Genomic DNA, 15,788 nt, shown 5'->3' with positions numbered 1-15,788 from the left:
ACAGAGCTCTTCTCGTCATCAGTCGTTCCCCAGTTCCAGAATTCTAATGAACCCCAGTATCTGAGATGGCTTCAAGGAGGTTGTTTCACTTCTACACTTCTTCTAGTGGGTGTTATAAAAACGCATGATTCAGATCAAATAGTAAAAAATCCGGTTTTTATGAGTTTCATGAAGTCAGCACAGATCTTTCTACTACTGGTTGGGGCTCTAGCAACAAATCAAAACTTTGCACCATCGTTCATTTGCAAATTAAGGTATTTCCAGTCTATAACAAAGAGTAGATTATACACCAAGGTAATAAAAAGCCTTCAACTGCAGGATCCCACAGTTTGTCCTTTTGTAAGGGTGGTTCGTTCTTGAAAATTCCCCCTGCTTAATAAAGTCTTTACTCTTTAGTAGATATAAATTCTATTGTTCTGAGGAATTTTCTAACATTATGATAGGTGAATTATGAAGAAATACCGGTAAATTTATAACCAATTACCGAAATTCAAAATTAGCAGGTGTGGTTTTTAGATTAATCCTTCTATTCAACTTATTTTATTCATGGCGGTTAATTCTAATAAAGTTATATACCCCAGCAACAGGGGAAATTTGATGCCAGTGTTCCCTTCCACGCGTGTTCTGGAAATCAATTTCAATACATTCCGCGATATGCGAGTGAGTTTGTACTTTGGACGTGTGGTTTTGGTGATAACGCAATATTATGTGGGGTAGCTATACAGCAATGTCACATTGTGTGGTCATGGGAACTTAATAATGTCGTCGTTCTATGAAAATAGGACTTGATTGGAAATTTGCTAGTGAGGGTAGGCAAATAAGGCTCAATTTAACTGACATGATGGGACTGGTAATCAAATCTGGAAGGTATATTATGTATTTAATGGGTTATGGAATTGTTACTACTGAACTGATGATATATTATTTTTCCTCTTTTCTTGTTTCCTGAACCATTTGAATAGAAAAACATTTATTTCAAAAGATTTTCCAGTTTCCGGTGAACCATTAAAAACTGTCTATTCTATTGAACTACATAATATCCTCAAATTGACAACTGAAATTTAAGGAATCTTTAAAGAGAGAAGCTTGCGTAAAAAATTTCATTTGATGTTCCATGAAATATTGTCTAATTCTGTTAACAGCACATTACAATGCCAGAAGTATGAAGTGATTTCGAATATTCACAAATTATAACGAATCTACGCCTTACTTGATGATAGTTTGGCTATTCACGATGAATTGAGAATAAATCACTTGACAGCTGTTAAATCGGTCGCCATCTTGAACAGTAATGCCAACTTAAAGTTGTATACCTCGAAAAAAAACACCCGTTATAATTAGTCTATCTTGGTCATCCACTTCTTCCTCGTCTACGACGTTGTTGACCTTCTGTAGGCTATGCTTAATAATAACATACTACCTTCTCCTAATCTAGTAATCCCTTTGTCGAATCACTCAGTTGTAGATACGTTTCACGTCATCGTACTCTCCCTCAAAACCCCAAAGAAAAACACAAAAGCAAAAAACTTACTACCAAAAACAATTTCAAAATTTACTTCAACTTGCACGAAATATATCTAATAATTTTTAATTGTAAGTAACAACAAGTAAAACATTTTCCATGGCTACTAAATTATTTTTAATGAATTTTCATTCGATGACAACCTTCAATCAGTTTAGCATTTATGCCAAGGTGCTTTCTTGGTATTCACAGATATAACGGGTGTTTTTTTTAGAGCTATAGAACTTTAAATTGCAATAAAACAACGATGGATTATTCGATTAACATGAATTTCATTTATCCGCAAGACAATCTTGTGGCATTACATTTTAAATATGATATGAAATTTTCGATGACTTTTTCCAACATTTGTAGCCGTATTTCGGCAATAACACGGCGAATGTTGTCTTCCAAATGGTCAAGAGTTTGTGGCTTATTCGCATAGACCAATGACTTTACATAGCTCCACAGAAAGTAGTCTAGCGGTGTTAAATCACAAGATCTTGGAGGCCAATTCGCAGGTCCAAAACGTGAAAATAGGCGGTCACCAAACGTGTCTTTCAATAAATCGATTGTGGCACGAGCTGTGTGACATGTTGCGCTGTCTTGTCGGGACCACAGCTCCTGGACATCATGGTTCTTCAATTCAGGAATGAAAAAGTTATTAACCATGGTTCTATACCGATCACCATTGACTGTAACGTTCTGGCCATCATCGTTTTTGAAGAAGTACGGACCAATGATTCCACCAGCCCTTAAAGCGCACCAAAGAGTCAGTTTTTCTAGATGTAACGGTGTTTCGACATATGCTTGAGGATTAGCTTCACTCCAAATGCGGCAGTTTTGTTTGTTGACGTAGCCATTCAACCAGAAGTGCGCTTCATCGCTAAACAAAATCGCTCATGAAAATCGGGAACAACGGCACATTAGTTTCGAAATAAAAATGCACTATTTGCAAGCGTTATTCATCATGAATTGCCAAGTTTAATAAATCACTTGACAGCTGTTAAATCGGTCGCCATCTTGAACAGTAATGCCAACTCAAAGTTATATACCTCGAAAAAAAAACACCCGTTAGTACGCTTCGACGGAGAGTTGAAACATAATATCTAGAATATTTTCTCAGTATTAATTCTTATGCTCCTCGTCTTTTCCCTCTCATAAACCTCCCTTCCACTCGGCAACCTCTAACCTGAACACACACACAGACAAGCAACCGAATAACTAATCTCCTAGTTTCTCCGGACACAAAGAAAAGTCTTAGCCTCGGGGCCGCCGAGTATGAAGAAGCATGTGGAATTCCCGCATGGATATTGGCGGCTCCCTTTGAGGATGGCGCTCACGTAAACGGCCCCGGTGCCGATATTTCGATTTTCCGGCTCCTTGAGCAAAGTTTCAAACCCCCCCCTCAAGCCTCCTTTCTGGGCGAACAATGTCGAAAATTTCGAGTGTGCTGCATCGCGCCGTCTGACCCTGGAAATTTCGCGGATGCTGGGGCCTCTCCCGAACTTTCGAGTGCTGTTCCCGAAGGATTATACAGGATAGTTCCTGATGAATACTCATCGTGAATCACGCCCGTGAACCGGAGAGGGGGTAATCGTTGAAAATTCGAAAGCTCTCATAACTTTCCGCCACTTTGTGTGTGTGTGTATGAAATCCAACGTATTTATATGCGGGGAAGTGTTCTTCACCAGAACCAGAGTTCTCGTTAACGGCGGAATATAAACTACTCACGCAGTCGAGTAAGAGGGTGTATTCCTGACAGGGTTAAGCTGATCAGGTGTGATAACCGTCGTCCCTCTACATCTCTAAGTGAAGCTTTCTATCCAGGCCGTTATATTCAATTTTCCTGGCTGGAATATTCGCCTACTCTTTTCAAAGTGTTTCTATGGATTCGTGTTAATTTTCGGTTTTTTTTTTCCTGTCAGGTAGATAGCTTGAATGCTCTCCTATTCATTTTCATTTCTCATTCAATTAACTAGTCTTTATTGGTATATCATCTTTATATTGGGAGGCTTAGAATCGATCCCTGGGGCACCTCAATATGCTCATAGGAACATATCAAGTACCTCTAATCGTCAATAAATGTAATTCGGTTTTCTGAACATAAAATACTCAATATGAGATCAAGTATTCTTGGTCTGTGAAATGCCATAAGAACATGAAATTACGTGATACTTTCAGTGAAAAGTTATTAAGTTATTTCTCTTTTTTTTTGTCCTTAACCTTGAATAGCTGTAACTTGAAATGAAAGAGTATTCTATAAGCCACAATATTAACAACTTTTGTTAGAAATCTGATCCTTTATTTTTGGAATAACCTGTATTGTTTATGTCAGCAAGTCAGTAAAAAAAGTCACTTAAAAAAATTGACCAATCTGAACAATGCCCAATATGCCTAAGTTTTGAGTTTCAAAAAAAATAATTAGTATACCTTCGGTATACTAATAAGCAAAATTCAAATTTCATCATCGATGAAATGCTTTCACAAATCAAATGACAATGAAATAATTGACCACATCATCTTTCACTGCACAGATACTAAACCTAAACTCAAGAACCACTACCGTGCACATCGCCTATCGTTTTGGCTGAATCTAGTACCAGACCTGCACAAACCAGGGGGAGATGATGTCCCCATGTCTCACCACCAGCTCCTGGACAACGATCCTCCGCTGCCTAGGCTACCAAACTTGAATCCAAGGAAGCTACCCACCACCTTGAATCCTCTAGATGGAAGGACCACTCCACCAGCTGGCTCTAACAATACCGTAGTACACATCACTGCCACAACAGATTCTGTTGAAAGGGTAAGTGTTTGATCTTGACGAATACGTGAATTGCCTCACTCATTCCACACAATGAGTATAGGAAAATATGTTTTCAAAAATCCTATGCCTGATTATTAGTATGAATTAAATAAAAAACCCAGACAACTTTTTTATTACCATAGCGAACAAGGCATAAAAAATTAATCAAGTAAGAATCTTCGACTCATTTCGGGGCATCTGTATAAATTTTTAATTGTAGATAATCGGCATGCCCTGGAGCCGAGTCTCTATAGATTAGTGAAAATTACTCTGTTCTATTTATCTTTATCTATAAAAATAGTGTGAATATCACATTGTATCGAAATGTTTCTCATTATTGGACGCCTTTTTAACATTCTGACATTTTTTCTGTAGGTGGAGGAACTAGGTGGCATGAGTACCACGCAACATCCTATAGAAGATGGCTTTGCAGCCTATTCTACCGCATTAAGTGTTACGATAGCAGTGGGTTGTAGTCTTCTGCTACTCAACATCTTGATATTTGCTGGAGTCTACTATCAGAGAGACAAAGCAAGAGATCACATGATGGGTCAGCCGAAAAAGAGGAATGAAAATGGCCAGATGCCCAATAATATTTGTGGGGATTTAGAGTCCAGCATCATTGGTAAGTAATGTAGAAACGGTGGTTTTGGTACAAATTTCAACTGTATGAAAAAATTCAAAATGCTGAATCGGCTTTCTTTTTGTTTATATTTTATTCGAGGAGACACCTAAATCTCAAATACTAGTTCTACTTTTTGATACTCAAAATATATCTTGCAATAGCAGAAGGTGAGGAAAGCTGAGCATGCATCAATCTAACGATAAGTGGAAGACCTAAACTGTAAGTGGACCCTCTAGCTGTCTATATTTGCGCCCAAGAGTGTCCTAAAAGAAGCCTCAAAGGGCGCGTATTTATATCGCTACGGACAGCCAAGCCACACTGAGATCACTGGAATCTTATAGCCAGGGGTCTCTACTGGCATGGGTAATCATTATACCATAAAGTAACTGGTCAGAGGGAATAAAGTAACTCTACCAGGGCATTGTGATATAGAAGGAAACGATGAACTTGCAAAAAGAGAATCAAGGTTAACATCTGTTGGTCCTAAGGCCTCTTCTGTGGGCTTGGAAAAGACCAATAATGGGAGTGGGACAATAGAAAAACCTTCTGGAAAAATACTCCGGGTCTTGCTCAGGCAGAAAAATTTGTGGTGCTTTCACCGACATATACCAGAAAGCTTTTGAAGCTACCACGAACTGAGCTCCAGGTAATGGTGGGACTGCTGACAGGACACTGTCGGGGCAAATACTCTTTGTGCCGCATGGGTAAGTCTGAGCTCTGCAGGCTCTGTAAAAAGGAAGTAGCCGAACACGTAGTGTGCCAATGTCAGGGGCTGACAGGCCTTAGAACCACTCACATGGAAAAGTCAGTTCTGGATACTCACGAAGTAATAGCCGAGGCTCCTCTTGAAAAACCTTAATATTAAAGTGGCGACTTTTGAAGGCACCAGCCTTCTTGGATTTTAATGGTATTGGTCCCTTTTCACTAGATTACCGCGTCTTCTCGTATGGCAGCGCTCACGTCATCTTTCTGTCTATGTCGTTTTGAGGTTAAATCAACAATAAACTACTTTTGACAGTACAAAAAAAAATGAATATTTCGACATCAAACCAACAAAGCCACTAGAATAACAGCTTGCCTCAATAACTCAATTTGGCGGAATAATAGTTATTTATGTATCAAGGGAGTTATGAGGGTTTTAACCACAGAGGGCAACAGATTTCAATCCCGAGGGACGTAAGTCCCGAGGGATTGTTGCGTTGCCCGAGGTGGTTAAAATCCAATAACTCACAAGATAGATAATTAATTTTATTTCATACTGCATGAAATATAAAAACCAAATTGTTTTGGTTTTCAGAACAAAACGAATTATCTTTATTAAGAATTAAGTAGGCATGGTTGCCATGGAAATGTCACTGACAACATTGTAGATATTTGTCATATCGTGTTTCTCATCATATTCAAATTTGTGAAAATGAATGCAAACTCAGAGAGAATTGAGATTTCAAGAGATTTGTTGGAAAAGGCTGAAAAAGCTCGTTCCGTACTACTACCGATAAAGTCGGAACTTAAGTACAAAAAGGAATATGAAAAATTTCTGCAGTGGATGGAAGTTAACCATATGGATAGTAAAAACACGAGTGAAACTGTAATGTTGCTCAGTTCAACCGGTTGGAAAAAATACATTCGGGAAAATTCCAAGCAAAATTGCTAGTTTTTTGGAATTGCCGAATCCAGAAACATTCACAGGACATTGTCTGCGAAGGACTTCTGCGACTGCCTTGGTCAATGCAGGAGCAAATATGACAACATTGAAGAGACATGGTGGATGGCGAAGTTCAACGGTGACAGAAGGGTATTTGGCCGACAGCATGGAATTGAAAAACAAAACTGCAAGAATGTTAGCTGGCATGTCAGATGAAAGAAGGGAAACAACTTCATGTTTGAATACAGTCATTAACAGTGACAACCGTTTAATAGAAAATCCTTGCAATTCGGGTAACAACTTTAGTGGTAAATTCGACAACTGTCGGTTTGTTTTTGTGAACACTTTAGAGGGAGTTAAAGATCTATAACTGCCCTGTTTAACTCCCAAGGGAGTTATGACAATGTTTATAGTTACGGTAACTAAGCATTTATTCCTTTGTAATGTATCAGTATGAAATAAACACATTTTAACTGAAATTCAGATTATATAAGGCAATAATAAGACTGATAATGACTTACACCGCTGAAACTCGGCCAGGCACATCAAAGACTAGACGTATACTGGAAACGGCAGAGATGAGGGTACTCAAGAGAATTGCTGGAAAAATATTGTTGGATAGAGAACAAAGCGAAACTATCAGAGAAACATGCAATATAAAAGATATAACAGCTGGATACTGGATAGGAATATCGAACGGAACCAGCATATTAACCGAATGGACGACACACGAATTGTTAAAATTGCTCGCGACAAATCACCTTTGGGTCGCAGAAGTTTTGGACGATTGAGGAAGCGATGGAGTGATACAAGCAATAAGCAAATACCTAATTCAGAGTATGAAGAAGATAATTAGACACCTCATTCCCATCTGTCAACCATAAACAACAACCATCCAAACTTCTCCGTTATATAAATACGGAGAGTGAAACATCTGTTGGTAATCTGTGGTGCAGAACCACGTAAGATCTGTACGGAACGCCAAAATACGCAACCCACCCTTATAAACGTCGCAATAATACGTTGGGGAAACCACCACGCGAGAAGCCATCGTCGTTTCGACCAAAGAGAAGCGTACACAACACCGGATGACAGGGCTTATTAGAAGCGAGAGCCAGCGGCGGCGGGCCACATTTATAATTTCTGCCTCTCTGTTTCTTCCTCTGTAGTTGACTCATTAGCCACGTTTTAACAACGTTGATTCGTAACTGGAGACACAGAACGAGTGTTTGCTCATTCCCCGGGCGCGCGGGAATGAATGGGCGGTGTGTGAAGCGCGCAATCCAGCGAGATGATGAAACGGCCGGGCGTTGTTCCTTCTTCTCCTGTGCTGTGCGAGCCTTTCGGGCCTAGGCCGCCATTATCCGTCTAACAAACGGCCGGGCTGGTGCCGGGCAAAATGACACGTTAAGACGGGAGGGGGCGACTCATTAGGATGACACGAGACGGATGAAAGGGTTGACGTCGACGTGGCGCAAGAAGATATTAGCTCGGTCGGTTGCGTCGGCCAGATGTACGTTTGGTAACCTCGGGGAAATTTTGAGAGTTGCAATTAGGTGAGTTTTTGAGCGATCGAAGGCAGTTTACAGGTCTACAACATTCATTGAGTGGTTCGGGTTGATTTTCATTTCAGTTACTCAACTTTCAAGGCAGAAGCATACTCAGTCGATGCTGAGCAGACCGAAGTTACGCATGAAAATCTAGAGCACTGATTTTCCTATAAGCGAACATACTTGACACTGGTTGACGGTGTCCATCTGGTATTGATCTGGAAGATCCAAATTTTCGTTGATTCGTTGAGGTCTTTCCCGCATTGAATTAGATGCATCAGATGAAATTTCGGGAGTCGAGCATTGCAATTAGGTGAATTTTCGATCGATTGAAAGCAATTTACAATTCTACAATTTTCATTAAGGGTTGATTCATATTAATTAGACCGCTTTAAACCGTACTTACATAAAACCCGCCTGTCACCGGGTTCATGTTTTCGAGCATTCGGAGCATCTTCCAATAGAGCAGTCAATTTCAGTCTTTCATTTACGATCAGAGACCGTATTCTCGACAAGTGATCTTTCAAAACGTATACGTTCTTTCTGTGCTGTGAACATTGAATGTGCGTATACGTTTTAAAAGATCACTTGTCGAGAATACGGTCCCAGGCGGCCTAGTCCGGAGCTGCCGACTGTAAATAGACTGGGAGATACTCCGAATGTCCGAAAGCGGGAACATGGTGAGTGGTAGGTCTAAAGTATAACCCTCTCCCACTCCCAACTAAATTTTCATCTATGGAATTGTACATTTCGAATTTTTGACATGTGGTTTAACTTTTGGGCAAGTCAAATGCCTTTTTAAATTTAGTTCAAATATCTTTTATTCACATTTATTCCATATTTATTTATTGTTACATCAATTTAATGTAGAAATGTTCTCTAGGCGACATTCAGTTCAGCCGGGTGATGAACTGGTTGTTTTCATCACACCCAAGTGACAATAAACAAACAAAATAAATAATAGTCACACCAATTAACGCCAGAGCATAGTTGTATGATATTTCGCAAATCACGAGCTGAACCATTCAATAAAGGGTTTTCCATTAGAAGTTTTATTTCATATAGCCCAAAACCAGGCCAACTGTCTCTTCTGAAGCTATCATTTTTTCAAATTTGACAAGTAAAAACTACGTCATTACTAAAAATGGAGCGATACTAGCTTCAACAACGCATTTAAATTGTTTGAATTCACTACAAAAATCTTGAAAACTGTGCAGTCACAGTTCGCAAAACTGAAGCACTTTTGGGTCATCTTGAAGCATTTTCTTGGCAATAATGAAACTGGGGGAAATATTTAAGCAGTCGGGACAAATTAGTGTTGTGAAGAATCGAGACCGTTTGCTTCGCTCAAGAACAACTGATAATATTGCTGTTGTGGCCGTTTTGTTGACGAAAAGTCAGGTAGTCGATTGCTCGTTTATCTTAGAAATTAGACATACCGCAAACGACATTACGTCATATTTTGCCTGAAGGCTTAGGACTTAAGGCTTTTGAAGTTCAGTTAACACAAGAACTCAAATCGGTCGATGACCAGCAACGTTGTATCTCGCTAATCGAGTCCTTGAAATGGATCAAAATCATCTTCAGTGATGAGGCCCATTTTCAACTCTGAGGCTTCGTTAATAAGCTGAATTGTCGCATTAGGGGCGTGGAAAATCCAATAATGATTGTTGAAAAGCCTCTCCATCCTCAACGTGTCACTGTTTGGTGTGGATTTTGGATGGTAGTGTGATAGATCTCACTTGTAGTCGAAAATGAGTCTGGTGCAACTGTTACGGTGGCGGTGGATGGATTGCGCTACCGAGGAGCTATGATTAATAATGTTTTATGGCCAAAATTGGAAGATATTGATGTAGACGAAGTGTATTTTCAACGAAACGGTGCTACGTGCCACACAACAACTAAACAATTACAAAAAAGTTTCCTGGCTGTGTTATTTTTCGAAGAAATGATCACAATTGACCATCAAGATCTTGTGATTTTACACCTTTAAACTTGAAAGGAGAGGTCTATTTCAATACTCCACAATCGATTCAAGACGTCAAATATAGAATTTGTAAGGTTATCGAGGACATAGAGCCTCAAATGTGCGAATTGATTTCATGAAAAGTATATAGTGTTGCAACCGTAGCAGTGGTGGCCATTTGGCTGATATGGTTTTCCATCATTAATGGCATACCTATCTCTTTACAATCGTCACATAGTGACAAAGGTCACACTGATAAAGCCGCTTAGGCCAAACAGTTGTTGAATAAATTGACAATCTATGGAAATTAAAAAAATGTTATATTTATTTTCATCGAATAAATATGAATTTCCATCAAGTAAGAACTGCATTCATTAAAAAAGTAATCAAAATCTGTCGAAGATTCAAATCTAAACTATAATTAACTAAACTGCATAAATGACATAAATTACTAATTTGCATAATGACACCAAATAGCTCTGCGACAACGTTAGGGAAAATTCAAGAGTCATCCCAGTAACAAACATGCCAAGACGAGAATAACACGTAGAGATTTTCCCACGAGATATCTTGGAAAAACCCCACCCCCCGAACAAGGCGGAAAATCTTTCAAAACGTCGCCTCGGCCTCAGGAACGACTCATATCGCTTATGCAAATGAATATTCATGATACAATAATGAACCGCAAAACGGGAAAATTTCCCATTTATAATTATAGCTGTCGCGTCTGCGTTCCGGCCGTAAAAACAAGCGGTTGTTTACACCATTACATCGTCTCCTGGAACGCCAGGAGACGTAATTTCCCCCATGATTTCCCCAAGCGTGAGTTGCGAGTTTTACGGCCACTGTGTGCAACGAGAGGAGGAAAATGTTGGGATAAAACCAACAATGTCTACCGCGATGCTGTATCGCCCGCTAAAAAGACATATGTGGTGGAAAAAATCCATGAATAATTCGGCGGAGGTTTGCCTAGCAAAATGGCCGGGAATGGGAATGGCAGTTTGGTGCTGCTGAAGAATGGATTTTTGTTCGGTTCTTTTCGAGCTTGGATAAGACAAAATTCACAGGGTGTTCCACCATACGGTAGAGCAACATTCTCAAATTGTCTGGAAGTAGGTACACGAAGAGCACCAAAAAAATGGAAATAACCAAACATACGTTTTCGTACAACTGCTATGAAAAGTAGTCTATATTTCATAGCTTACTGAATTTTAAAACTATATGTATTGGTCATACTGTGAAAATAGTTATTTCCTACTAGCGTTTCGAAAGTATTACTTTCCACACGCATTGACGTTTGGAAAGTAGTAATTTTCCAAATTCGTGCGGAAAAAAGCCCTGCACTTTCCGCACGCATATGCGTGCGGAAAGTGAATAGCAAGGGCTTTTTCCGCACGCAAATATTAAAGAGTCGCATCAATCATAAATTTTTGGCATGTCTCTATGTGCCAATCATAAAATTCAAATGTTTCTCTATGCGGGTGAGCGCACAAAAATATAATTTCTTAAAACGTCAGTCGGTATCAAGACTCATGTGGAAAATGCTTTTTCCGCACTCGACTGCTTGACCGAACGACGCGAAGCTGTTTCACTTTCCACACTTGTTAGGAAGATAACTATTTCCCTAACAGGTGCGGAAAGTGTTAATTTTCCGCACGACAATAGTATATTGTGCAACAAGTGAGAAAAGTCCAACTTTTCTCACGAATATGGAACACACGAGTGAGAAAAGGACTTTCTTCACATGTTGCAAACTATATTTCTCTTAAAACAGCACAAATTTAAATAATTCAAGTAATGTACCTAATTCATTTCAAAATGGCCTTCTTTTACCTACAGTATCTGTTCATTTCTTCGTTTCCATAGAAACGACTTCTCAAAAGCCCAATTTCATTGGTCTATCAAGCAAGGTGTGGGCAAAGTGCCGATGGGAATAATATCTCTCACAGTATAAGCAATACATAGATTTGAAATTGAGTAAGCTATGAAGAATAGGTTTACGCTACTTTCCATAGCTCTTGTAGGAAAACAGATTTTCAGCAGGAGTTAGGCAGAATATATTTTCTACAGGCGCTTGAAATAAATTAATGTCATCCTTAACGTTAATTGGGCGTTCAGTGCATAAAGGCATGACAGAATTTAATTTATTCTTTAGTACTCACGTGCGAAAAAATACCCTGCTATTTCTTTCCCGCACGCATATCCGTGCGGAAAAGAAATTTCTTTCCCGCACGCATATCCGTGCGGAAAAGAAATAGCGTTGGTTTTTCCCGTACTGTGTGGAAAAGTGACTCTTTCTTACTTAAAATGCGTGTGGGAAAAGAGTTGACAGCGCACGCTTGTAGAAAAATGTTATTTTCTACAACTGCTATGAAAAGTAGCGTATTCTTCATAGCCTACTGAATTTCAAAAATATGTATTGCTCATACTGTGAGAAATATTATTACTCACGATACTTTGCCCAACCCTCGATTGATGGACAAATGAAATTGGGCTTTTGAAAAGTCGTTTCTATAGAAACGCAAAAAAAGCATAGATATCTACTGTCAACGAAGGCTAATTTGAATCAAATCAGATACATTTCTTATTTATTATTACTTATTTATTATTTAAATTTCTGCAGTTGTAGGAAAAGTATAGTGCGCAAATGGGGAGAAAGTCCTTTTCCTCACTCGTGTGTTCCACACTCGTGAGAAAAATTGAACATTCCCTACTTGTTGCACAGTATTCTATTTCCTTAAAATATTTCAAAGGTTTTGACGTGACTCTTTGTAAGCTCAAGTTGGAGCTGCACGCTGCGCAATTTTTGACAGGACGACACCGCTTGAGAGATGAACCCAATTGTTCTACGCCAAAATAACTACGCCCCACCCTGGAGGAGGAAGGTGTATATGGCAGGGGCCACTGTGTTTCCATACGAATTATGTCATACCAGGATGAAACAACGAAAATCACCAATTGCATAAAAACACCTCCCAGTTTATTTTTGAAACTAATAAAACAAAATCAGAAATCTAACTTGGAAATTATTTATAATTTTTCATTTTCCAGGAGTGAAAGCGGACCCTGCCTCAATACTGGCCCATCATCATTCCCACCACCATCAACTCCCGCCTCCGGAGTTTGCAGACCTCCCGCACAACAACGCAACTCTGCCAAGGCCGCCGCCGCCCCCGAAGGTCTCCAAGGCCAACGTGAACACCCTGTGTTCGAACCAGATGGCTGAGAACCAGCCGCTCCTCTCCACCCACACCATCCAGTTGATAAACACTGGCACCCTCACGAAAAAGAACACTCAGTTGAACTCAAAGACGGACACGAGAATGGAGGAGTTGAGGGTGTGACGTTAAATTGTGCAAAATATGTGATCGCAATACCTTTGACTGTTGCTCAAACAATTTTTCTATTTTTTACTTCAACCGTTAGCCTGGGGGACGACTCAAGGACTAAACAAACGATCGACGTATAACTACCTAGATCATCAGAACCTTCTACAAACATGTTATGTACATTGGGATGTGTTAGGAAATTATATGTTGAATTTTTCTACCTTACGAATTGGAAGATCTATACAGAACCTAACCTTACCTAACCTAACCTAAGCTAACCTAACCTAACCTGACCTGACCTACCTATTACTCATCCAATTTTCACAATGGACTTCAAAATTCAATCAAATTATCGTATATATCTGCAGGTTGAAATGAAGTTACCATTGTATTAAGATACAATGGTCCTTTCTATTCAATAGTAGGTACTATTAAGAGGGAACACCTCCACGTGATATGTCAATATTTGTCCAGAAGAGAAACAAAAACAATATGCGGTTCTACCAGAATGACTGAATAATCGATAGAAGCTAGGCATATTACAATAGTTCCAACTTTCGTCGGAAGGTTGTACCTATATTACGAATCTTTGAAAATTTTCATAAAATTGGACTTCTGCCTCTTTTGTATTGATTTTTTGGAGGATTTTTTCTACGAATATTCTTAAAATACATCAGTGCTTTAATGTATAAGGGATACCATATCATCAATTTTTTCGCGAAAAACGAAAAAAATACCAAATTTCATTTTTGGTGTCCTAATTTCAATCTTCAGATCTGAAATAATCCTCTTCAAGAGCAGACAATGAACCTTGAAAACAAAATTTGTCCAAAACATTTACCAAATATAGATCTTCCAATTCATTTTCAAAAATTCCTAATATCTGATTTGTAACAACGGAATTGTAAAAAATATTAACTTTCAAATTTAACGAGACTCATCTAGAAAATATTAAAATTTTTAATGCGTTGTGATTAAAAACACTGTCCATTTATGACCAAATCATACTGAATTATTCTTTTGAATATTAATACTTCCTGAATCAATTAATTAAGTATTTAAATTATATTATTTTCGATAACTTGAAGAAACATCAATTATTGTTCGCCTGTTTGTTTCAATTGCACAGAAGTTTTGTCTGTTTTGTCTTTCGATTCATTATCAATTAAAGGTGATACTAGAATATGGAAATAGCTAATTATTATTAAAAGGAAAATGGATTCAGATACGGGCAAAATTTATCAAAAATCTAATGTTCATAAATTGATCCGAAAATATTTTGCAAATCTAAAATTATTCCTCTTGTTTTTGTTCTTCCAGAAACGTTCAAATACTTTCCATTTCTTCGATAAGTTTTTTTTCAAATAAATATTAGAAATTTGCAAAGAATTCGAATTAACCAACCTCATAGAAACCAGAAAAATATTTTCAATAATACTAATGAATGAGGAGTATATGTGGAATTTATCACAATTAAAATGTTTTAGATCTATCTACGGAAACTAATACATTTGCAATAATGTACTCATCTACCCAAAATTGATGTATTGTTTCAATTCTGAAAGGTGATGGGAAATTGTACAGCATTGTTTTTTCATTGTAAAAAATTAGTTCATCTATTAATATGTTTTATATGAATATCAAAGAAGAATGAATGTTGTGTACATAAAATAATTAATTAGACTAAAGAATGTTAAATAAATAATTCCAAAAACTGATCAGAGTTATTTCTTTATGTCATTATAACGAATGTTATTTCTGTAGAATAATTCAAAAAATGTGAGTCCTTTACCGCCACCATTTTTTTCATAAGAATTCCATTTACTCATGAATCTTCGAGTTTTTACCTAAGAGGTATGGCATATTGCCGAAATTGTCGTAAAAAAAGCTATCTAATGTGCCATTTGAAATAAGGAAGTAGTAGTCTGTTTCCTGTAAAGAGTGTTTTTTTTCGAGGTATATAACTTTAAGTTGGCATTACTGTTCAAGATGGCCACCGATTTAACAGCTGTCAAGTGATTTATTCTCAGTTTGGTTTAGAAATTCATAATGAATAGACTCACGCCTGAACAACGCTTGCAGATGGTGCAATTTTATTTCCAAAATAATGGTTCTGTGCGGAATGCGTATCGCGCACTAGGTCCATTTTATTTTGTTAGGCGATGAAGCGCACTTTGGTTGAATGACTACGTCAACAAACAAAACTGCCGCATTTGGAGTGAAGCTAATCCTCAAGTGTATGTCGAAACACCGTTACATCCAGAAAAACTGACTGTTTGATGCGCTTTATGGGTTAGTGGAATCATTGGTCCGTACTTCTTCAAAAACAATGATGGCCAGAACGTTACAGTCAATGGTGATCG

At 38.3% G+C, this 15,788-nt stretch overlaps 1 protein-coding gene across 1 annotated transcript in view; it reads left to right on the top strand.

The window, feature by feature from the left end:
• LOC123678731 (neuroligin-4, X-linked) overlaps window positions 1-15,143 on the top strand; it is a 145,357-nt gene extending 130,214 nt beyond the window's left edge. Inside the window, exons 9-11 of the mRNA XM_045615888.1 lie at window positions 4,039-4,310; window positions 4,686-4,935; window positions 13,148-15,143. Of these exons, the coding sequence (XP_045471844.1) occupies window positions 4,039-4,310; window positions 4,686-4,935; window positions 13,148-13,440 (815 nt within the window). The 3' untranslated portion in view covers window positions 13,441-15,143. The remainder of the gene's footprint in view (window positions 1-4,038; window positions 4,311-4,685; window positions 4,936-13,147) is intronic.
• The last annotated feature ends 645 nt before the right edge of the window (window positions 15,144-15,788 follow it).

This window comes from Harmonia axyridis, chromosome 4 (genome assembly GCF_914767665.1).
Source record: "Harmonia axyridis chromosome 4, icHarAxyr1.1, whole genome shotgun sequence".
NCBI lineage: Eukaryota > Metazoa > Arthropoda > Insecta > Coleoptera > Coccinellidae > Harmonia > Harmonia axyridis.
This window is presented reverse-complemented; position numbering and strand designations above follow the sequence as displayed.